This window comes from Phyllostomus discolor, chromosome 14 (assembly GCF_004126475.2).
Source record: "Phyllostomus discolor isolate MPI-MPIP mPhyDis1 chromosome 14, mPhyDis1.pri.v3, whole genome shotgun sequence".
NCBI classification, from domain to species: Eukaryota; Metazoa; Chordata; class Mammalia; order Chiroptera; family Phyllostomidae; genus Phyllostomus; species Phyllostomus discolor.
The window spans coordinates 18905679-18929341 of record NC_040916.2 but is presented as its reverse complement, the minus strand read 5'-3'; the positions used below and the strand labels follow the sequence as shown (position 1 = coordinate 18929341).

At 51.5% G+C, this 23663-nt stretch overlaps 1 protein-coding gene across 1 annotated transcript in view; it reads left to right on the top strand.

Annotated features, from left to right (window-relative positions):
• RASAL2 (RAS protein activator like 2) overlaps nt 1–23352 on the top strand; it is a 275224-nt gene extending 251872 nt beyond the window's left edge. The window contains 9 exon segments of the mRNA XM_028530839.2: nt 869–1013; nt 1662–1898; nt 3751–3952; nt 6106–6305; nt 7029–7893; nt 14452–14586; nt 16283–16485; nt 17709–17796; nt 22857–23352. Of these exon segments, the coding sequence (XP_028386640.1) occupies nt 869–1013; nt 1662–1898; nt 3751–3952; nt 6106–6305; nt 7029–7893; nt 14452–14586; nt 16283–16485; nt 17709–17796; nt 22857–23021 (2240 nt within the window). The 3' untranslated portion in view covers nt 23022–23352.
• Nucleotides 23353–23663: the final 311 nt, after the last annotated feature.

Sequence of the window (23663 nt, the reverse complement as noted above, 5' to 3'; positions counted from 1 at the left end):
AAACGGGTAAGGTACAGGCTTGTTCTCTCAGAGGACACTGGGCTTGTCCCTGTAGAGCAGGGGTGTCAGACTCAGTTTCACCGGGGGCCACGTCAGCCTCGCGGTTGCCTTCAAAGGGCCCAGTGTAACTTTAGGACTGCAGAAATGTAACTGCTCCTTAACAGTTGGGCTAGAGCTCGGCGCTGCTGCCGGGTAGAAACGAGGTGCAGGGCTGGATAAAACAAGGTGGAGGGCGCTGTGTTTGCCCGCTGTGCTGTAGAGGGTAGGATATATGAGCAGGTCTTCTAAGCTAAATCTATTTGGAAAAATACGTACAGATTACATAAGAGATGTTCTGCTCCAGTTGTGTGCTATGTTCAATGACCATCCCCATTACAAGAGATAAGTCTAGCGATCTTCCTCGAATATAGGTTTGGTACCAGCATTAGCACTTACAACTCTAGGTGGACTATTCAGTCAATCTTGGGTTATTTTTTTCTTCTACGATAATAATATTATTCACCCTGGTAGAGAGGCTTTATAATAAAGAATGAGCCTGTGCTCATTTATTTGTGGTTTCAGATAAAAGAGTTAAAGTTGCTTCATTGTTTAAAGTAGAATCACTGTTGTTTTTATCAATACCATGATGACGCTGTTAGGGATTGCCATTCGTCCCCTTCCAGGATAAAGAAAATAAACGTAACAGGTGGGAGGTGGGAGCTCCTGGGTTCCAGAGTGATGACCCTTCCCGGGCAGTCTCTTGTGCCCCCCTGTCCGGTCTCAGAGAGACCCCCATTGTGCGTGTAAGGACCGAAGTGCTAAGTCCTTTTGTTCTATTCAGGAAGACACTGTTCATAGTTCTGCTGCCTGCCCTTCTCTCTTCAAACAGGGGAGTTCATCAAGGCTTTGTATGAGTCGGACGAGAACTGCGAAGTGGACCCCAGCAAATGTTCGTCCAGCGAGCTGCTGGACCACCAGAGCAACCTGAAAATGTGCTGCGAGCTGGCTTTCTGCAAGATCATCAACTCTTACTGGTGAGCTGGTGTCAGCCCTCCCCCGCCACGGGCCGACGGGGCTTTCGTTTCCCCGACCAGAGTCATCCCAGTGTTAACTGTGATTTCCCAACAGAAGGGAGGGTGGTGGGGGGGAGGGGGGACGAAGTTTCCCTAACACGGTCCTGCCTGAAATCCTCCGAGTCTCTGTGGAAGCAGAAAAGTCTCAGATTTATCTGCATGAACGTGATGTTTATGCAGAACATGAGCACCACAGTCTTGTAATACTGAAAGCACTGTAATGGCTCTCCGGAATAGTCACGGGTGTTAAACAGATATGCTCGTCCTCTTGGTCGTTGCCCCAACCCCAGCAATCGGTGGGATGTGGGGCGATTTCTGATGAGCAGTCTTTAGAGAGATTATGGTGATCTTTATTAAACAGATGGGATCGCCGGGAGCCTCCCGCCACTTTCCCACTTCGCACAGCTAAATTTACACTAATTCCCGAGTCTCGCAGCTTCGGGTTCCCAGCCTCCATCTGGGCCTCCGCGAATGTCCCGCCACCTCAGCCGTGACTCAGGCAGAGAGCTCTCCCCCGGGCCCCCTCGTTGCCCGGCTCCGGAGCGGGATCGCCCGTGCTTTCCCGGCTGCTGTTCATGTTCAGAGGTTTTGATCTCCTCCCTTCCCCAGCGTCTTCCCCCGAGAGCTGAAGGAAGTGTTCGCGTCCTGGAAGCAGCAGTGCCTGACGCGCGGCAAGCAGGACATCAGCGAGCGGCTCATCAGCGCCTCGCTGTTCCTGCGCTTCCTCTGCCCGGCCATCATGTCCCCCAGCCTGTTCAACCTCATGCAGGAGTACCCCGACGACCGCACGTCCCGGACTCTGACTCTGATCGCCAAGGTCATCCAGAACCTGGCGAACTTCGCCAAGTAGGTGTCGCTGCCTCGACCACGTTTTAAGAGACATTGTGTCAACAATGCGTGAGGTCTAAAAGTGAGGCGGGGGCGGGGAAGCCCCATCACTCGTGTTACAGGGTCTTCACGGCGGTGTTATTCAAGTAGCAGACAAAATTGGGAACAACTTAAATATTCATTTCGCAGAGGGAGGGTTAAGTAAGCGAGGGTGCACGCATTCCGTGGGACCTTTGCAGCCACCACACACAGTGTGCACAAAGGAAAGCCAATAACATGGAAAATGATGGAGATATACTCATTTTAGATGAAAGGGGCTGTTAGAAACCTCAGCCCCTTCAAGCAAGCCGATGTCGTGAACCATGGAAAAGAGGGAGGGGGCTGTTGTGTACTAAAAGAGACTAGTTGCGACGCTTGGGTCTTATTTGGACCTGAATTGGAAAAAAAAAAAAAAGTCAATAAAAGTCCACTTGGGGACAATTAGTGAAATTTAATTTTAAGTTTTAATGTGATAATGACATCAGTTTATGTAAGAGATATTCCTCATTCCGGAGCAGCGGTGGCTAATATATTTAGAGGTTATGTCTGCAACTTAGTTTAAAATGGTTCAGCCAAAAAAGAAAAGTGTATATATAGAGAGAGTGAAAGCTAACTTGGCAGAACGTTAACAGTTGGTTAATGTAGATGAAGACATATGGTTGCTCGTTGTATATTCTTTCAACTCTTGGTGGGTTTAAACCTTTTCTAAAGGACGTTGGAAAGCAGCTGGAGAAAATGCGCGTGAATGTAAATAGCAGGGGTATTTGGGTGACAGAGTGGGCGCACCCATACTTTTCCCCTTGCACTTTTCATTGTTTTCGAGTCTTTTTCAGTGTGTGTAATTGTTATAAGGTACGGAAAATAATTTTAAGAGATCACTGAGAGTCAGATCACACTGGCAAATTCGACCACAACACACTGGGTCCCTGTTGAAGCTTCTTCTAAAGACGAGGTTCTACTAGCAACGCAACGAAGGAGAAAGAGCGTCAGTGTGGCGGGTGGTCTTCCGGTTTAAACACTGGCTCTTTAGAAGTGCACTGTTTTAATTTTGTGTATCCTACATATGAGCCAATGCAGAAATATACATATTGGCCCATGTTTGAACTAATTTTGTTAAAAATTATCTCTAGTTTATTTTGGAACAAGTTTTATGGACCTCAGCTAGGCCCTAAGGCACAGGTGGCGAACACGAGGCCTGAGGGCTGAATCCGGCCCCCCGCCTTGTTTTATCTGCCCAGCACCTGGTTTCTGGCTGAGCTCCTGGCCCCTAGTTCAGGAGTAGTTACATGTATATAGTCCTAAAGTTACATTCAGCCCCTTGAAGGCAACCGAGAGGCTGACGTGGCCCCCGGGGAAAATGAGTCTGACACCCCCGCAAGGGCAGCTGCAATCCAGACGGGCACCGAAGAGAGGAAGTTCTTCCCCAGCAGAAACAAAGAGCATGAGCAAAGGCTTGGAGAAGGAAAAGAGCACAAAGCATTTGGGAGACTTGGGAGAAGCAAGTGATAGTAAGGTTTATGCTGGCAAACCTTGGTTTCGTCAGTTTGCTAGGTAAACGAAGGTTGTATTACAGAGTTTTATATACGAGAAAAAAGATTTTTAACTTTACACAACAGAGAATAGAAAGCTATTCAAAGTTTTTGAGTATTCATGCTGTTAATATTAAGAAAGTATGGTTTAGCCTTTATCATTTACAGACAATAAACGAATCAGTCACCTAGCCCCCTCCCCGAAGCAGAGCAGTTGTATAGCTGTGTGTAAAGTCAGCTCGAGACGCTCACCTCTCTTTTCCTGAGTACGTTCTTTCCCGCTTTCTTGCCCTCCCCTTCAGATTTGGTAACAAAGAAGAATACATGGCGTTCATGAACGATTTTTTAGAGCACGAGTGGGGCGGCATGAAGCGCTTTCTCCTGGAGATCTCCAATCCAGACACCATCTCCAACACCCCGGGCTTCGACGGCTACATCGACCTGGGCCGGGAGCTCTCGGTTTTGCACTCCTTACTGTGGGAAGTGGTGTCCCAGCTGGATAAGGTAAAGTAGGCTGGAGCCGGCGCAGGAGGTAGGAGCTAGGGAGGCTGACGGTCCCTGAATGCTGGAGAGCCCCTGCAGGTCCCAGCACTCGCCCTCCTGTTGAGTGAAAGTAGCCTTTTTGTTCTAGAAGTCTGAGAGGACCTGGCTATCATTTCTGGGTGAAATACACCCCCAAACCATGGAAATTCTAGGAAGCCATGAAATGACTTACATGTTTTTTCAAGTAATTATCTGCATTGATAGAGTATATATTTCTATAAGTAAGTCAATATAGTATATATAACATATCTAAAAACTTTCCTAGAAACTAATATCAAATATTGGTGTTTGTGGCCTTATTCTTGTATAGTAGGATGAGATGAAGCCTCATACAGCACTCTCTAGCAAAAGTGTGGACTTCAAAATATACAGAGACTATTATGCTTAAGTAGCTTTACCCTTGAGATTTTTGTTGCTGTTAATGCAAGTCAGAGGGTTTAATATAACTATTAGTACAGCAGAGTTACATGGGATCTGAAAATCCTGGTGTTGTTTTTTGTTGTTGATGTAAATTAATACAGAAAACAATTATAATGTTTAATCATTTATTTTCTGACTATAACCTGAGAATTTTATTATTACTAGCTAAAAATTTCATTATTGCATTTTAATAAGGATTTCATATTAATAACCATACCATTCATTTTCTTCCTTCTGGAATTGTGCAAAGAGTAGATTTTGTCATGGGAAATCATCTTAACAGACTTCAGCTAGGTTTATCACAGTAATTTATTGATCATTTTGTTTACTGTAGGCACTTTATAAATATGTGTGGTGTTATATTAGAGTGACTTCAGAAGACCAAGTTATTTTTCCGTGATGAGAATTTGTTTCCTTCATTTTCTTATTATCCTTAAAAACGCACCAATAATATTGGAGGAGGGTGTGTGAAACCCGTTCATGAAGACCACTTTCTTGAGGAAATGTAAATGGCAGGGTGTGCACTGCTGCTTAAAGCATTCATAAAGCAGTGAACTTCCTTATTCCTGAGGGACCCCCTCTTCACTTTCAGAAATGCCAGCTGGACTCTTGAGGTGCAGCTGAGCCGAGGGTGAACTCCTTGAACATGAACCACAGCTCAAGGAGGTGGAGTGTGGACAGGCATTGGACAGGCATTCTTCAGGGGCGCCTGAGCCGGCGTCCCGCCCGCCCGAGCAGGGCTGCAGGAGCTGTGGGCTGTTGGGAAACCAAGACGACCCAGAGGCAGCCATGTAAAACTGCCGAACATCTGAGGGGTCCCTTAAGACCCCATGACAAGGAGGATTCCCCAGAGAAAAAAAGTATTGAGATGGATAAAGCAAGTACTAAAAAACTGTTCTCTGTGGAATATCCGTATCAGTGAGGTGCAGAGAAAGTTCTCTTGCGAAATCAGCCAGGTTTATTCAGGGTCAAGCTCTTCTTATCAAGCTTTGCTGTATAAACACACTTTCTCCTTTTTTTAACCTGTTTTGGTTCTGAAAACCAGGAGTACATATAGATGTATTTTATAGAGAGAACTTACCTGATTTTTCTGTTTTAAAAAGAATCACCAGTGCTGATTATGCAAACCTAGGTGGCAGTAATAGGTCAGGGTTCCCAGGATTCAATGGGGTGGTTGACGGCGATGTCAGCGGCGTGTCCTGGAGTGCGCTGGACCTGCATGCAACACGCGCCTTACGTTGCATGCCTTTCTTTCCTCACATAACCCCTTTTCTTTGGAGGTTTCATCACATCGGCCTTACGGTTTTAAAGTCCTTTTTGGTTAGAAGGTGTTTGGTTCTCCTCCTACCTTCCCCCACCTTGATTTACTAGCCTCCCAAAGATTGCGTTTGCTTTGCATGCCTATTTTAGTTGGAATGGCAGTGTTTGGGTTGTTTTGAGCATGTCTTTTAATTTTTATTTGCATAATCCTAATTTCTATTTCCTTTCTTTTCTCGATGTCTGCTGCACCTTGTTTCGCCTCCTCCATCCATCTCGACGCCATGGTTCTGCTGCTCCATAACAATGCATTATGAACCTGCCACTCCCACACGCAAACACCTACCCTTCCCTTCAACCTACACCCCTTCATCAATGGGCGCCGTTGTCCCCAAAACAATCTGTGGTGGATGTCGCAATGCTTATTATCCCATTAGGGTGAAAATTCCTTCCTACAGGCGACCGTGGCGAAACTGGGGCCTCTCCCTCGCGTTCTCGCTGATATCACCAAGTCTCTGACTAACCCCACGCCGATACAGCAGCAGCTGCGGCGCTTCACGGAGCACAGCTCCAGCCCCAACGTCAGCGGAAGCCTGTCCTCCGGGCTGCAGAAGATATTCGAGGACCCCACTGACAGGTAGGGAGGGGAGTCCGAGGTGCCATCCCACGGAGGTCGCATTTTAGAGAGCTGGCGAAAGTCTGTTTAACTTACCTGTTGAGTCGACACACTTGAAAATCTCGAGCCGCAGGAAAGAACCATCTGACCTGAGATAAATCCGGTGTCATGACAATAGACAGGATCTAGACACTCATTTTTGAGAATGGTGTTGTCGAGTTATGCTCAACAAATGCATTTCAAACACTGTGTCCTGCTTAATGGAAGACCAAGGGCTCCGTAGCATTCGTAGTTTCTTACGTTTAGCTCCCGAGAATCTGGAGAACCTCAGGAGAACCACTGTGTGGCTGGACAGCGGGCACGGTGTTGGTGCTTAGCCTTTGCCATCTCCGTTGGCAAGACCGGTGCCCTCAGTGGTGCTCTTAGAGCTTTTCCCCTCGAACCCGTTAGGTAGGACTGGGAGTACTCTGGGAGGGTTTAAACCCTAACTAAAAATCCACTGGAATTCTAGTAAAAACTGAAACCATGATAGAGTGGTATATACAGTATTATTCTCCACCTTTGGAGAAAAACGAAAACTGTTGGATTGTATTCTAAAAATTGTGATGATGAAAGCTGAGGTCAGATGGAAGTATCCTCGCTGGGCCCGTGAGCCTGCAGAACAGTGCAAGTGCCTGAGCTGAGGAATCGTAACCACGTTGGGTTTGTTCTGAGAGTAACAAAGGGTCCTTTGCTTTCCCGCAGTGATTTGCACAAACTCAAGTCTCCGAGCCAGGACAACACAGATGGCTACTTCAGGGGGAAGACCCTGCTGCTGGTTCAGCAAGCCTCCTCCCAGAGCATGACGTACTCTGAGAAGGAGGAGAAGGACGGCAGCCTTCCGAACGGGCGGAGCGTCTCCCTCATGGACCTGCAGGACACGCACGCCACCCCGGCGGACCACGCGTCTTCCGTCATGCTCGACGTGCCGCTGCGCCTGACCGGGAGCCAGCTGTCCATCACCCAGGTGGCCAGCATCAAGCAGCTGCGGGAGACCCAGAGCACGCCCCAGAGCGCCCCCCAAGTGAGAAGGCCCCTGCACCCGGCCCTGAGCCAGCCCGGCACCCTCCAGCCCTTGTCGTTCCAGAACCCCGTCTATCACCTCAGCAACCCGATCCCAGCGATGCCAAAGGCCTCTGTGGATTCCAGCCTGGAGAACCTGAGCACCGCCAGTTCCCGAAGCCAAAGCAACAGCGAGGACTTCAAACTCAGCGGGCCCAGCAACAGCAGCATGGAGGACTTCAGCAAGCGGAGCACGCAGAGCGAGGACTACTCCAGGCGGCACACCGTGCCCGACAGACACATACCTCTGGCCCTGCCCCGGCAGAACAGCACGGGGCAGGCCCCGGTCCGCAGAATGGACCCCGCCGGGCTGGGCGCGCGGGCCAAAGCCCCGCCGTCCCTGCCGCACAGTGCCTCCTTGCGCAGCACCGGGAGCATGTCCGTGGCCTCGGCGGCCCTGGCGGCGGAGCCCGCGCAGAACGGGAGCCGGTCCCGACAGCAGTCCTCGTCGTCCAGGGAGAGCCCGGTGCCCAAAGTGAGAGCGATCCAGAGGCCGCAGGCGCAGCAGGTAGGGCGCGAGCGGGTCCTCTGTGCCCGCGGGTCCTCTTGCAGAGATCGTTGGGAAACCCCATTGCTAACAAGGTCTCCATGTAAAATACCTCTGCCCCCTGTAGGTGGGCAGAGGAAGTGAAGGGTTTGGGAGGCTCCTGGCCAGGTGAGGCAGCCAGCCAGGTGAGGCAGCTCGACTCCAGCCTGAGGACGCTCTGTGAACACCTCTGAGGGGCCCTGCCTTTCCCGCACTCGCACCGGGAACAGACGTGTCCTGTTGATTGAGTAGTTAGCCACTTAGTCCACGGAATCTACAGACCAAAGCAACTAGAAGGTGTTTCGGCAGTCTGGACATTAGTCCTCCTTAAACGTTTTTTTTCTTTCGCATTTTGAGCCGAGAGTGTAATCTAACTACTCTCTACTCTCCCCAACTCCCCCTGGATGAGCAAGTCCCAGGTGCCCTTTCCTGGAAATGGCTGGAAAAATAAACAACCGAACACCTACCTACAGAGGCAAAGTAAAGGAAGGAAGTAAAAAGATGGGCGCGCAGGTGCTGGGCGGGTATTCGAGACATTTACGTCTTCCTCACAGTTTCTCTTTACATGGACACGCCCCACCAGCATCACACCCAATCTCAGTATAAGGCTGACAGAACCTTTTTTCCTTGATGCAAAGGTTTCCCGAGAGGCCCCAATATATATTTTGTTCTTTGAAACAAATGAATAACCTTAGGAAGTGTGTATATGTGTGTGTGAGAGAGAGAGAAAATTTCTTACTCACCTGAAAAAAAAATTTTTCTCCTAAAAATCTTTGTATTTGAATATTTTTGGAAACCTGATCACACTTTATAAGTACTAGGGAGCTTCATGATTTAAAAAGTCTTTTTGTCAAAAAAAATAACTCATCAGAGGAGATTACAATAAAACCTCAATGTATTTTCAATATATTTGCATTTTTATAGGTAGGCATTTACTAACTTGGCTGTTTCTACCTCCACTCTCCTGTGACCGGAGCCCTTGCCCCTCCTTTGATAGTTGTTTGGTTATTGTTTAACAGTAGCCAAGGATTTGCAGGATCCTTGGGTACAGAAGTGGGGGAAGGGTGGAAAACACGTCTCGCGGCAGCCGATTCTGGAAGCTGACTTCCGGGGCAGAACCTCCTCGTTGGGCATTCTTCTCTGAGAAATAACGGTTTTCTCCAGTCTGAAATGTTTCATTTTTATTTTGTTGTATTTCCCCAAATTTCACCAATTCGTTTGACTTAATAAGCATTTTCATTTCAAGGAAAGGAAGAGTATATATATAACATCATATATAATAACAGAGTAGTATGTTTCCTTTCCTTGAAGTGAAAGTGCTTCACTGCTTGTCTGTCTGCATCTGTAGATCTCCTATCTGTGCATTTAATTTGTGTGTCAGGAGGCTAGCAGTCATTCACACTTTATTGTGAATTAGTTTCCGCACCTGGCTCTTATGCTGGCTTCTAGTTGAGATCACCCCCTTGCCAAGGGCTAAGGTGTCTGTTGCGAGGAGAGAAGAAAGGTGAGTAGTTTTAGAGAGGGAATGCTGTGTGGAGACAGACACCTGCTTGGGGGCTTAGTGTGGCGTGAGGGCCCTGGGGAGGGAGCAGAGAGGGGCGGGCCCAGGGGAGGGCCCTCTGCTTACTTTGGAAGCCGACAGAGGACACAGGCCCAGCCCTGGACGCAAGAGAGGGGTGCCTGCCCCTTCCTCCCGTGTCCTGCAGCCAGCCCTTCGCAGTGCCCGCGACTCTGACCGATTGTTTACAAATGTTATAAACTCAATAGCCTCTTCTGTGATCGCCTGGAAGCCACTGTAACCTATACCGGGTGTGCTACAGGGAAACAGGCCCTCTCACAGAAGCGCTCAGGGCGTGTTTCTCCGCGTGAGAGATGGGAGGTAGGAAATGCCTACCGTCTCCAAGCGACCCGTTGGGAAGTGTTCTGTGCCACAGCCATGAATGAGCCGGAGAGGGTCCGTAGCGTACTGGCGTGGCGCGGGGCACGGCCACCGTGAGACGTCCTGGCGCAGCTTTAAATAATCCCCTTTGTGTGTGCCCTCGCTGCTGCCACCGTCCTCATGGCCGAGAAACCATCAGTCGCTCTGTTTTGATTGCTTCGGTTTCTGGGTTTTCCCCACTGGCTTTTTCTAACGCAGATGGTTTATTCTTTCAAACTTAGGTTATTTCTTAAATTCCTTATCTTTTGGTTTCTTGCTTGCTTTCCTCATCTTGCTCCCATGAAGCCTCTGAAATTCTGTATAATCAGCGCATTTTCCAGGCAAATTCCTTTACATATTTTAATTGCAGATTGTGTCGGAGAATTCTTTTCTCCCCCAAACTAGAGGGCTCCTTTGTGGGGATTGTTCTGTGGGAGTCTGCAGCTACCCGTGGCTTTGTCCCCTGCAAATTCCGTCCGTGTCTCAGCACAAAGGAGCGGTCCCCATTGGCACGGCGACTGAGTGGGAAGGGAGCCGCATTCCAGTGAAACAATCTACAGAAGGGATGTTTTCCGGGAAGCTGTCGTTTTTGTCCCTTTCGGCCTCTGTTGGGATTTGTTTTTTTCTCACTTTCCTCTTCACTTTGTTCCTCACGCCCCATAGACTGTCTCTGTACAATACACGAGTTGTTCAGATACAGCGTGTTACCTAGACTCAGAAATCCGAACTGGAAGAGGCTCTTAAAACTGGCGCCTGAGCAGCCCGTCGGGGTGATGCGCCCTCCCCAGCCCCCTCAAGCCCCCCGAGAGTCCACTGGGTCGGCCGCCAGCCCGGCCTGTGGTGGTGGTGGCAGCGGTGTTGGTCACGTGCGGGAACTGGACTCTCTCGGACCTCAGAGGGGCTGAAACCAGCAAGTCTGACTCATTTCTAGGAGGCGCTGGCAGGGAGCAGGGGGCCTGCCTGTTCCCCTCGGTCCCCCCCCCCCCCCGCCACCGGGCTGGGGCTAATCATGGGGTCAGTGGAACTGTCATCTCAGGCCCTTTCTCCCCGAGTACTGTGTTTCCCAGAGCAGCTTTGTCTCAAGAGGGGGACGCTCCTAATGGGAACTCCCACTCCCTTTCGTCTCTGTCATCCGTCATTTCCCCTGATGGCCCGCTGTGGCCAGTCGGCGGCTGTGGAAGCTCTTCCCGAGCAAGGATGGTGCGGCGGGGCAGAGTGGGAACTGACCGCTTCCCAGTCGCCCCCCTCGGCGCCCCTGACTGCAGACGGAGGTGGGGGCTTCTGCTCTCTGCGCGGCTTGCACAGCAGGCGGAGCGATGGCCTTCCGTGCGCTTTGTCGCTGGATGTGGGGACATCGTTTCTCACCAAGAGGAAGATGGGAGGGGAAACAGAGCATCCTTCTCTTAGCAATGAACCATACTTCAGTAATCAGCTCCGTGTTAGTCAATAATATTTCATCAAGCATCCTTTGTACAAATATATAATCACTACCATGCCCGCCCCCCCAAAAATGACACGGTGCCGTGTCTCAAAACTTGACAATTTAATGGGGAAATCAGAACGGCACACATATAAGATCAATAGGAAAAAAAATGCAAAAAGAAGTATACAGTTTTTTCATATGAAGAAGGTACTACAACAAAAAAAATAATTTTGAAACAAACATCGCCTCTATTTTCTTCCAATCGAACGCAAATAATTTTGATTTGTCCAAGGTTACTTTTCCATCTCTTTTTAACTGTGTAAAAGGTTAGTGAATGAGTACAAGGCATGGTTAATATTGGTCAGATTTATTTTTTCAGCAGTTATTGATCACCTACCACATGTCACACGAAGTGCTAGGATACACAGTCACACCTCGGTACTCGTCGGCTTCTGACCTGGCCAAACCCGGAAAAAATGTTCCACACTGGGCGCCTGCTCAGGGCCCCTTGCACGTGCTAGAGCTAGAACGTGTGAGTTGGGCCCCTGCCCCCCCGCCCCACCGGGGAAAACACTTCACCATACAGTACTGGCTGGCTCCGGCACGCCTCACAGATTCCAGAATGAATTCACCATGAGTACCGAGGTGCCACTGGACCGGGAGATGGTTGAAAATCCGATTCAACCCATAGATAGGAATACACCTGAGGGCCCGGTGCCAATCGTACTGTCTCTTGTAATTCACTGCACACTGTCTGTCCTGCTGAAAATAAGGTAGCTGCTACCATCACCAGTCCATGAAACCACTCTCGCTTTCACGCCTTTGCACGTAACAGTCCAAGCCAAGATTCCCCGAAGGAACTGGAGTTTCTAATGTTTTTAGGGGCTAAGATCTCTCCTCGGTGTGCCCTTAGGGGTATCGTTTGTTTGCAGTCCACTTAGAGGCACTCAATAAATAGTTCCCGTAACAAATCAGAGGGAGAGTAAGTTCATTCAGGCAGCCTCTTGTTAACGCTATAAAGCAGAAAGCTATTGAATTAGCTGCCTCGAGGTAATACATTTTAAAGAGTAAAGTTATTAGTTTGAGTGGCTACTTTATCTCACACCGTTATTGAACAGAAACTCCTGGTTAGGCAGACAGGCAGCTTTTTCTGTGGCAGCTCTGCTTTCACAGTCCAGCAGCGGAGGCGGGGCGGGGGGGGTGGGTGCGTGAGGTGCTTTGCAGCTCGCAGAGTGCTTCTGCGTGCGTCTCACTTGTTTCCCAGAGTGACTTTGGATGTGGCTGGTTGTCACCTTCCTCTCGCGGGCGATGCAGTAGCCTGCAGGCCAGGGTTCCCGCGGTGCGATGCTCAGAATTACTTAAGTGTACATGGCGTTTATTTCAACACACTTTTAGAAAAATATGTAATGACTGGTGTAGAAACATATGTATTATATCACATCAAACTCATCGTCTTACTGATATTATTGCTTAGGGTGAGGACTTACCTGTGATTTTAAAGTGACCATAAATATCAGTGACAGTGTGCTTGTGACCAACATGGCGACAGTGGTGCACACACGAGTGAAGTGTGAGAAACGTACCCACACTCCACAGTGGAGGTTGGGGCTTTAGAGAAGGAAATTCCGGAAGTTCACTCACGATTGCTACACGTGCCTCAGGCATGAAGCCATTTTTTTTTTATTGATACATATGTCTAATCTGTTTGTAAATCAGACAAGCCACGTTCTTCCGGCCTTTAAAGAATACTTTTACATTGCTTCTGTTCGCACGTGTTTTACCCAGATCGTCTTCGATAACCTGTCAGTCTCTGTAGCCAGGTTTCTTATCTGCTCCTTGTAAACCTCAAAGTCATCATCATACCCCTTCCCTGAAAATCTCTATTTAGAGTCGAACCCAGTTCTATTCCAGAATGATATAAAGATTCTCTAGATACACCGCTCTGCATGGGAGAGAAAATTCCCCTCGATAAGATTATGGAGGATTTGTCCTCGAAATAGAAATTCATTCTAATAATAAAAAACTAACCCACAGTGCTTTAGAGGTTCTTGCGCTCGCACACACTCAACACACTCACTCTCTCTCTGTCTCTATCTCTCCACCCCCCCCCCCCACCTTTCCCTCTCATTCTCTCTCCGTCACTTCTCCGAGGCAGGCCAGAGAAAATGAATCTGTTATGTATTTCCAGCACTGTTTGTGGAGAAAGCACTGGTGTTCAGTAGTGCCATCTAAACTGTAATGTACAATACCAGTTTTCTAAACAGAAGTACCTGAGCTCTCCGGTACCCTGTGTTTCCAAGGATCTCCCACACGCCTGATTTTACTCAGTCCTCACAGCTTCCCGAGAGGGTCGGGCTGAGCGGTGATGGCGATGCTGGAAGTGTCCTCTTTAGTACATCAGGAAAAGAGCATTTAAGAGATTAAGTGACAATTGGGTGGCAGAGTTGCTACTCAAGGCTAGAATTTCTAGATTCTCTGTATTATAGATATAATACTCCGTGTTATATCTATATTGGAAAAGGACAATTTAGCTGTCCTAACTGGATAGAAATATCTTACACTAACTTCATAACCTATTGTTTTGAGCCTGTATTTGTCAGGAAACTTTCCGGTCTAGTACAGAACTTTTAGTGGGCTTAACCCTTCAAGAAGTCATTACTGTGTAAGTATGACTAAAATCACTTGTGTTTTTTTTTCTCTTTCTCAATGGTTAATGTGAAATTAAGAACTCGGCATTCCGAATTCTTACGCATTCTGATGTGTAAGTGGGCCCCTAGTGAGCCTGTCTGGCTTTAATCACATCCTCGATCCCCACTGTCTCGGGGTGACCCTGAGTGGTCAGCCTTCACGTCACGCTTCCCTCCTCCCATCCTGTCGTGGTCCTTGCTTCACTGGGTGACCTGGACCGCTGGGCTAACTCACAGCTTTAAGGCCTTGTCTTTCTCTGGAGGGAGAAAGAGGCAAGTTCTTGGAAGTGTAGCGTCAGGGTTTCTGTTCAGAATAGTTTCTTCTTACGCAAATAAACGCATGGTCTCTTTTTCCTCCTCCAGCCCTGGCATTCATCAAATACCAGTTAGAACTGAGAGCATTTATTCGGAAAGAGGAATCGCAGTTATGTCTTTCTAGAGCACCTCTCCTTGGGAAACGGAACTAGCAGACGCACAGTTCTGAGAGATGCTAATCAGTCTTTCCAACGCAGGTCCAGTCACCGGTGGACTCGGCCACAATGTCCCCCGTGGAGAGGACAGCGGCCTGGGTTCTGAACAACGGGCAGTACGAAGAGGATGTGGAAGAAGCCGAGCGAAATCAGGACGAAGCCAAGCACGCTGAGAAGGTAGAACCCAGCCTGTGTGTGTACTGACTTACTGCCCCACGGCCACAGGCCGAGGGAAGGGTAGTCCGGCCGAGGGCCTGAGCTGCCCCGCCCCCGCTCCAGCTCCACCCCCTTCACTAACCACCAGGCCCCTACCTCCGTGCAGTCACTAGCAGTGTCGCCAGGTGGGAGTGTGTGGAAGAGGTCCATCAACCTGTGGGGGAGGGCATTAGCTCTTTCTTTTTTATGTAGGTTGCCTTAATTTTCAGAATACTCTGATATTCATTTCTAGTAACCTTAGACAATTATTTAGTGATTTTGTGAAGTGGTTGGTAGTCTGCATCCAAGGCCAAAATCCCCCTTGGACAAGACTTACCTTCCATATCTTGGTCATGATTTTTGTGCTGGGTTTGGTTTTCTTTTGGGTTTTTTTTTGTTTTTTGTTCTTTTGCTTTTTCTGGAAAAGAACTTCTGGCTTTATAGATGGTTTTTGGAAAAGACATTAACCATCTGTTGGTTCAGTTTCATTTTGTTTTGTACTTTAAAGACAAGCTGACGTGGAAAAAGTGATCGAACAAGAACTTGACGTCCTGTGTGGCGTCATGTTATCTGACTGGCAGCCAGACAGCTAGCTTCCACTCACCCGTCAGCGCCGTCCTAAACGTGCCCCTTGCTGCAGCCTTCCTCCTCCAGCTGCCCTCGAGATGGTCACTTTGACCTTCCTTCCGGAGTAACATTGTCCTTTAGGACCATGGTGCTGAGTAAGCAGGAGCTAATTGCCTGGCAGGACATTACATGAAGACAGGCTGCATTTTACAAAGCACCATACAGACTCCTCACTGATTCCTAATGAACTTATGTAGACCATCTCCCAGGAAGCTTCGGCTTCTCACCTCACCTGGTCATGTGACCTTCCAGGGTCCTCACCCCCGCCCACAGCAACTTTGGTGCGAGAGGGGGCCGTGTCACCAGTGTGAGGCTTCATACACTGCACGAGCGAGAAAACAGACGTGTGTCTCCCAGAAAGGAGTAGGAAAGTGGGCAGGGGAACCACGTCCTGAAAACGGGCCAACCGGCAGTGTTCGTCAGCCCTGGAGAACGTGTAGGCCTTTGGCTTGATGCTTGTGACCTGAATGTTCTACATTTTCATAGTTAGGGAGAAAGAAGCTACAGTCTACCGTAAAATCCTGCTGGCAGTCTGCCATAAAGTTCTGTGTATTGATTCAGCAGCACTTAACACGACAGAAACGTTGCCCGTCCTCTGCAGGGCCGGTTCCGGGAGCGTGAGGGAGTGGCGGTCTGCTGAGCCAGGTCGTGTGCCCTGGTCGAGGTCCCACAGCACAGGCGACGGCGCCGGGCCCGTTCTCTGCAGACAGCTGGCTTTCAGCTCATTTCAAGTGGCCCGTCAGGCTTCTGAGTGCTTGATGGCTTTTTTCCTGCTCCCATTTGATGCCATCCTAGGTCGGGTGTGGCTCGCAGCAGCTGGTAGTTTAATGTGGAGATAGACACATAATATATAGGTTCCCAATGCCAAGGTAACATCACAAGTGTACTTTGAGGACGGGGGCAAAGCTCCATTCCCATTTGTACCTCCGAGAAGAGCAGCGGCACACAGCACGGTGGCTCCGACGGCATCCAGCTGCCGTGCCTCTGGTTTCTCGATAAAAGCAAATCGCCGGTTTCTACAGCCAGTGCAAGGCGTCTCTCTCTCCTCTAGTACGAACAGGAAATCACCAAGCTGAAGGAGCGCCTGCGAGTGTCCAGCCGGCGGCTGGAGGAGTACGAGCGCCGGCTGCTGGTGCAGGAGCAGCAGATGCAGAAGCTGCTGCTGGAGTACAAGGCGCGGCTGGAGGACAGCGAGGAGCGGCTGCGCCGGCAGCAGGAGGAGAAGGACAGCCAGATGAAGAGCATCATCAGCAGGTGGGAGGGGCCCCGGCGCTGGGAGTGGGCTGGCCAGGTGCACAGGAGGCGGGAAGAGGAGCCGGAGACTCCTCAAGGCGCGGCAGCGAGGCCACTCTCACCTCCGCACGTGCTCCCTGGTCTTATTAGTGCAGGGCAATGACCGACCTTGTCTCTCAACATTTTCCAAATGTGAGACCTTCGTGCACTGCCTTTGAAGATAGAGGTAGCCTGTTTCCTTCCATCACAACAATTAGAAAAAATAAACACTTAGTGATGCACTTGGGAGGCCTTAGAGGGGAACTGGGTTTTAAAACCCTCAGTACTCACGAACAAGTCCAAAGACATGGAGGGGAGTTTCACTGGCCTTCATTGGGGCCGGAGGGCCGAGAGAGGGCGCCCTGGAGCTCAGGGGAGTGCGGGGTGAGCGCCAGCTGCACCCAGGGCTCACGCAGCCCTGACAGGCCAGGCTCTTTTCCAGGTCCTTTACAAATAATTTGTTTAGCCTGGTAGTAATAATCTGTTTAATGCCAACCTCTGAGGTAGGCATTATTGTCATCCCCATATTACAAATGAAGAAACAGGTAGCAGGCGGATTAAGTCACGTGCCCAAGGTCACCTAGCAGCGCAAGCAGGATTTGAGGCCAGGCCGCCAAGCCCCAGAGTCCATGCTCGGAGCCCCCCGCGCTTCCTTCCGTCTGGTCAGAGGCTGCGGGCAGGTCAATAAGCGGACGACGCAAGAGGGCTGTTGTGTCAGCCGTCCACGGTCTCACCAAGGGCAGTTGGATGGGATTTAAGCATCAGAGGGGAAGGTGTCCGTGGCGGATGAGGAAGAAATTAGACCCGCTCCGTAGAGAGTCCGCTCTGAGGACCCAGCTGTGCGAGGGAGGAGAAAGGGCGGCCGTCACAGGGTAACTGGAGATTAGGAGAAGGTCGTTGGGCTTGTGTTGACTGGTCGGATGTTTTAAGATGAAATAAGGTGCTATGGGGCCCGAGGGAGGATGTGACCGCGGGAATACCATCCATCCCAGAGGAGAGGGAAGTGTACGGGACCGAGTCCCGGGCAGAGAAGTCAGCGCTGGCGGTCTCCCGAGGCAGGAGAGAAGGGAGAGCGCACGGTGGCAGACCTCCGGGTGGGAAGGGGGGAAGGACTGCACTGTGACGAGCTGGGGGTTCGAGTCCTCCGCGCACGCGGTCCGGCCCTCTCTCCGAAGACGCTGAAGGGCCTTCCTGCCCCCTTCTAGGCTAATGGCTGTGGAAGAGGAGCTGAAGAAGGACCACGCTGAGATGCAGGCAGTCATCGACGCAAAGCAGAAAATAATCGATGCCCAGGTAAGTGGGCCCGGAGTGTGGTGGTCGGCTCTTGTTCCTAGTCGCTGCTGGTTTCTGACGCCCCCCGCCCCTTGCAAACGCCGGGCATGTACCGGAAAACGGGTCACGGGAACGTCCCCTGCGTTACCTTTTGAAGATGAAGAGCTTCCACGTGACCTCTGACTTCTCCTTTGTCCGATTGGTGGCAAGCCTGCTGACCCAGCAAAGTGTTAGCGTGCTCAGCGCAGCTGCTTGACAAGTCCCGGCCCAGTGCATGACGGGGTTTACGTCCTTCCAGACGGGGAGCGGGGCGCTCTCTGGGGGCGCAGCTGTGAAAAGTACACTGCATGTGTCTGGCTTGTGACCTCCACCGACCATTGCTTGGCTGCGATGTTCACGGTCTTGTCAGTCACGTCCACTGTGCTGCCGACCTCCAGCCCCAGACAGCGATGGGACCGCAGGGGTCAGGCAGGGTTGGAGAAGACCCTTTCCTCGTTACTCCTTTGGTTCCGGGCTTCTTTTTCCTTTGGTTCTGGGCTCGGCATTGACGCTCGGGGTTTGCTTGGTCGCCCTTCTTCGTCGGCTCTGCGTGCAGAGCCCCTTCCGGTGGCGGGAACCAGAGTCCGGGCCTCCTCTCTCTGTAGGGCATACCTGCCACAGGAAGGGCGTGACGGCCACCCAGAGCACCTCCTGGGGACACATCAATGGTCAGAGCAAAATCCAGCAGGCCGAAATCGCTTCTCATTCCTTTTCATTTTATCAGCTCAAAATAAGGTCATATTTCTTAGAGCAAAACAAGTAGCAAAAGGCAGGGACGGTTTTGAGAATGTCTGGTCTACCCACTAAATGTGTCAGTTCCCTGAAGGCAGCCCAGCCAGGTTCAAGTTCGTCACCCTCGAACACATACCACACCCCTAAGCAGGGAAGTGAAAATGGGAGCACGGACTGTGTGTCCTGCTCTCTTCCCTGCATGGGGTCCCTGAGCGAGCACTACCCCCTGCCATCTGGGTCCCTGGGGTGGGCCTGGAGGCAGCACCCCGGGGAGGGTGCTGCATGGCCTGGCCCCACACACGCCCGGCCTGGAAGCCGAGCAGGTGGTCATGTGCTCGCGTCAGCTCGGTACCCAGAGTGTTTCTGGACTCTTGAATGCTGTCGTTTCAAGAGTTTCTGATGTTTAGACCTGCTTCATATCAGAAGGAAGCTCTGTTGTGATTATCTTACATGGGCCTTTGTTTAAAAAAACACCTTGCCAGGCGCCCCTGGGGCGGGCGCAGGAAGGGCAGCAGCAGAGGCAAGGCCATCTCGCTGTCCGTTCCCTGAAAACCCATCCCCGGGGCTTCAGAGGAACAGCCTGGAGAAGGAGGAGGGCAGTGTGGTCCGGAAGGCCAGTGGGCGCGTTTGCACCCTGGGATTTTCCGTTGACAACCTGAAGCCAGGAGGGTTCCGCTGTGCTAGTCACTCCGGCTGGCCTGCAGCTGGGTCCGCAGCCCGTGGAGGGAGCTCGGGGGGCCGTGGTCACGGCTCTGCACCCGGGATTTTCCTTTTCTCCGTCGCTTACCGAGACAGCTCCCTTGGGAGTCCACCACACCTCCTATTTTGGCACCTAGGGCAAGACGGCAGGGTATAAACAGGGGGCCTAGGCAGAGGTGAAAGCAAGAGAAGGGGTCGGATTTATCAGGACTCGAAAGCTCTAGAAAACGAGGACCTTCTCTCAGTTAACCGTGCGTGCGGCGCTGTTCCGCACCGGGAGCAACAGCGCCCTCAGAGCAGCAGACCAGGCCGAGTGGCTCTCTGCCTTCCAGAGAGCAGGTCCCAGCAGCTCCTACTGACCACTCAACACCAAGAACCACTCTCACATAATAGGTGACATGACACCACAGTTGGCTGGGTACAATCAGTTACTGATCCCAGCATAGGCACTGCTGTCAGTAAATCTTCTCCCAGGAGCCTGCTGCGGGTCCCTAAAGAATAGGAGGAAAACTCACCAGACCACGTTTGAAAACCACTGTACCATGTGCAGCACAGGTCAAACACACTGAAGCCAGTTTTTTTTTTTTAATTATACTGGCTTTAAAAGGGAGGTTTCCTGGTTCGAGCTGTTGTCGTACTGATACATTAAAATCTCTTTTATAGTGAAAGGCCACGAACAGCCTTTAGCACCCTTTGTAGCGAATGGCGTTTTACACCAGGTCCCTTCCTTTGTGAGCAGGAACCTCACGTGGGGGAGAAAGCTTCCCGGCGAGGGAACCCACGCCTCCGTGCCCCTGACCGCTGCCTCGGCGCGGCCGGTAGTGGGAAAACTAGTTCTGAAATGGGTACTACAGTGTCTCCCCTACCCTGGAGTTGGGCCCGGCGTTTCCCGAAACCCTGAGGCGGTGCCCGGTGAAGTGGTTCGCATCTCTCTCGGCGGCCCTGCCCTGACCGGACCGGCGGGTGCCTGAATGCCGCCTCTCCACCCCCCAGGGCCAGGCCAGGCCACAAGGGCCGCCTGGGCTGGCGGCTTTCTTACTGGACGGAGAGGATGCGCTGTCTGCCGGGGAGGGCAGGCCCACCCGTCCTGGACCCCATGGCCCGGCCCCGGGCACCCTGGCGACGGCACTAAGGGACTGTTTCTTAAACGTCAGACCAGGGACCGTGCCGCCTTTCACGCCCTCCCCGCCCGGGATCTGTCCGTGCAGCTCAGGTGGAGAACGGAGAGGGCTCCCTCCTCTGAGAAGCAAGCAGCTGCCTAGTTACTGTTGGCAAGTGACACCTCCACTGTGTTAAATTACAGGTCCTAAATGGAGATGAGATTATCCAACCAGGCAAGTAAACCCTGTCGCGCTCCAGCCGAGCAGCCCGCCCCGGCCCGGTGCACCGCCTCCTGCCCATTCCAGCTCCGCGCGCCCCTCCTCCACGCCCTCCCCGTGGGCCCGGACTGGGGGCCCTGCCCTCCCATCCGGCCGGGGTCGCACTGTCGCAGCCTCTTTTGCCGATGAACCTTGACTTTCAAAAGTCCCCATTTGATTTTTGTCCTTTTCCGTTTTGTTTCACCGTGAGAGGTTGGCGGCAAGGGGAACTACAGAAGGGAGTGTCTGCCCTCGGCAGCGTCCCACCGTGCGGGGGCTGCCGGACTTCCGTCGCCCCCTCGCAGGCAGTAACGGATGGCAGTCACCCTTAGCCTCCTTCGTGACTCTTGAGGAATCACGTAACTTTTAATGAACGTGTCATTTTTTTTTTTTTGGCTAGACCTGGAAAGACCTGCATTCCTTAGTATTGGGTCCTTCTAGACTATCCTAATGCTGAAATAGCTTTTTTCATCATTTCCAGAAGTAACATTTTCTCTGCGTGGGCATCATTCCCAACCACAGGCCGAAACATCAGATGTGACTCCCGCCCCGGGTTTTCCGGGAACCACTGGCCCGTCCCTACCTGCTGACCAGAAACGTCCAATACTTATTGTCCCAGTAAATTCCATCGGCTGTGATTTTTTCATTATTATTTTTAAGAGCCTTACAGATCTTCCTTTCTTTGAGTTTTGTCCTTACAATGAGGTACTCACCTTACCAAAGTCAAATGCATGTTAGTCTAGATGATTGGTTATTTAATGATGCTGATTTGGGGTACCTGACCCCCGAGTTCTGCATCAGGGAAAGGAGGAATTTTTTTTTAATGATAACAGCATGAGCTGGGTTTTTTTCATACCTTTGAAACTGTGACGACCACACCGCTGTGTGCAGACCCCGCCCCACCTCACAGCAGGGAGGCATCACTGGCTGCTGTTGGAGGTGCTTTTACCTAAATCCCCCCCCCCCCCCCCCGCCAGGTGGCAGTCTTTACTCTGCACCCCCTGCAGCAAGGGCCCCACCAAGGACACCCCGAGGGCCCTGTGTGGCTGCTGCTGCAACTGTGAGGAGCAGCAGGAAGCCCTGTGTCCTCGGGAGCCTGGCAGGGACTCCCCTCCCCACGCCCCAGCCCTGTGGGTGCAGGCACTCCCGGGGAGGAAAGCGCCCTCAGGTTTAGGGGACTTGGTCCATCCGCTCTGTTTCCTTTTTAGTTTCAGGGCCATAGGCAGAGCCAGCTCCTCCCGGCATTACCTCCTGGAATGACTCGCCTAGCTGCCGAAGCTAGGGTTAGGGTTTCTCTCCTGACCTTTGTGAGGCCGATAATACTTCGATTGGGTGATTTTTTTCATCTTTCATTTAGATGGGGCCACTTTTCTTGAGATTGCACCCTCCCCACACACACTTTTTGGGGCCCTTTTTTCCCCTCAGTTTTATTTTTCATGTGTGCGTGTTCAACAACCACTGGTTCCAAAATATGGTTCTAAAGCTTCTGTTTTTTCAGAGACTCAAAACTAGAAGGAAAGCCGTCCCCGCGTCGGGCGGCTTTCCTGGAGTGGCTCTGAGCTGGAATGAGTCCAGGAGCGTGTGTCTCTGTCTGTTTTCCTGTGTCACGTCGACGGCGACCCCTGCGGCCACATCTCCCTCCCCGTCTCCGAGTAACTCCCCGGTCTGAGCTTCTGGCTGCTCCCCCACCCCTTGCGTGTTGCATCCTCACTTTGTTGGTGACTATCGGCTGCCACCATGTCCTGTTTTTAATTTCGAGCACAGTGTGAGTCCTCTGCAAATGTGACTGATGTGCCGCCCGCACTGGGGGCTCGGAACCCACAGATCACTTGCACTTCTCCTCCGTGAAATGAAACCTCTGGTGCTTCTTTCTTTGCCACCTAATTTCCACATTTTCATTTCGACCAAAAGCCCTTGCTTACAGTCAGGCAGCTTGACCCCTGTGTCGCGTGGTCTGAAGTAACACGTGGTGTCATTTTTATGTGGTACCCCAGTGTCCCGAGGGGTTGTCGATAACACACCCTGCTGTGCTGAAGGAGAAAAAGAAAAGATAAGATGAACACAGACCCATCGGGCCCAGGGGCAGCTGAACCTGACTCACGTGCAGAAAGAGGCAGAGACGTTCCATTTGCCTGGAAAGCGTCCTGCGTGCGGCTGTGTGATAGCGAGCGTTAGAACGGCCCTCCCAGAGAGCGCGTGTCCGGGTGGCTCCCCGCGTGCAGCCCGAGTAAAGCTGTGACCGGTGTGTTGCAGGAAAAACGGATCGTGTCCCTGGACTCGGCCAACACCAGGCTGATGAGCGCGCTGACCCAGGTGAAGGAGCGCTACAGCATGCAGGTCCGCAATGGCATCTCGCCCACCCACCCCACCAAGCTTTCCATCACGGAGAATGGTGAATTCAAAAACAGCAGCTGCTGACGGCCTCAGGGGCCAGCCAGGCCGTGGGAGGAGACGGGAGGAAGCGTCCCCGCGCTCCCGCGCCCAGCCCTGCACCCGGCCCGCCAGGTTTCCCGCCCGGGTTCCCAGAATGTCGCTACTTCGTCCAGAACAGCCGTGTGTGCGGCGAGAAGCTCCCAGATGAAGGAGGAACCTTGGCTCCCAGGGCAGGAGGCTAGGACTTCCGAGGTGGCCGCTCTCCCCCATGCCTCCGTGTACATAGGGGACTGAGTTCCGGGCCGTGTACAGCAAACCCCCCTGTAATATACCCGCCCACTGGAAGTTAATAATGTAGATTACCTTTTTAATTATTGCTATTTTTATTATTGTTTTCCTCTCGTTGAAAGCACTGCAGTCGCGAAGAGAAGGCAGGTAGGAACTGTGTGTGAGTGAGAAGTGAGCCCCGCGGTTCAGTAGGTAGAAACCCAGTGTCTGTCTCCCCGTCTCTCTGTCTGTCTGTCTGGTAGAGGTGCACAGCGTGCAATAGGACGTCGTCAGGATGAGTTTTTCAGGGATTCATCTGCCAGTTAAAAACCCCACCCCCACCCCCTCGTCCTTAGGGAAACATGAAAATAACTAAGACCCAAACAGAATGTTTTGCCCCACCGACCGGCCAAGACCGGC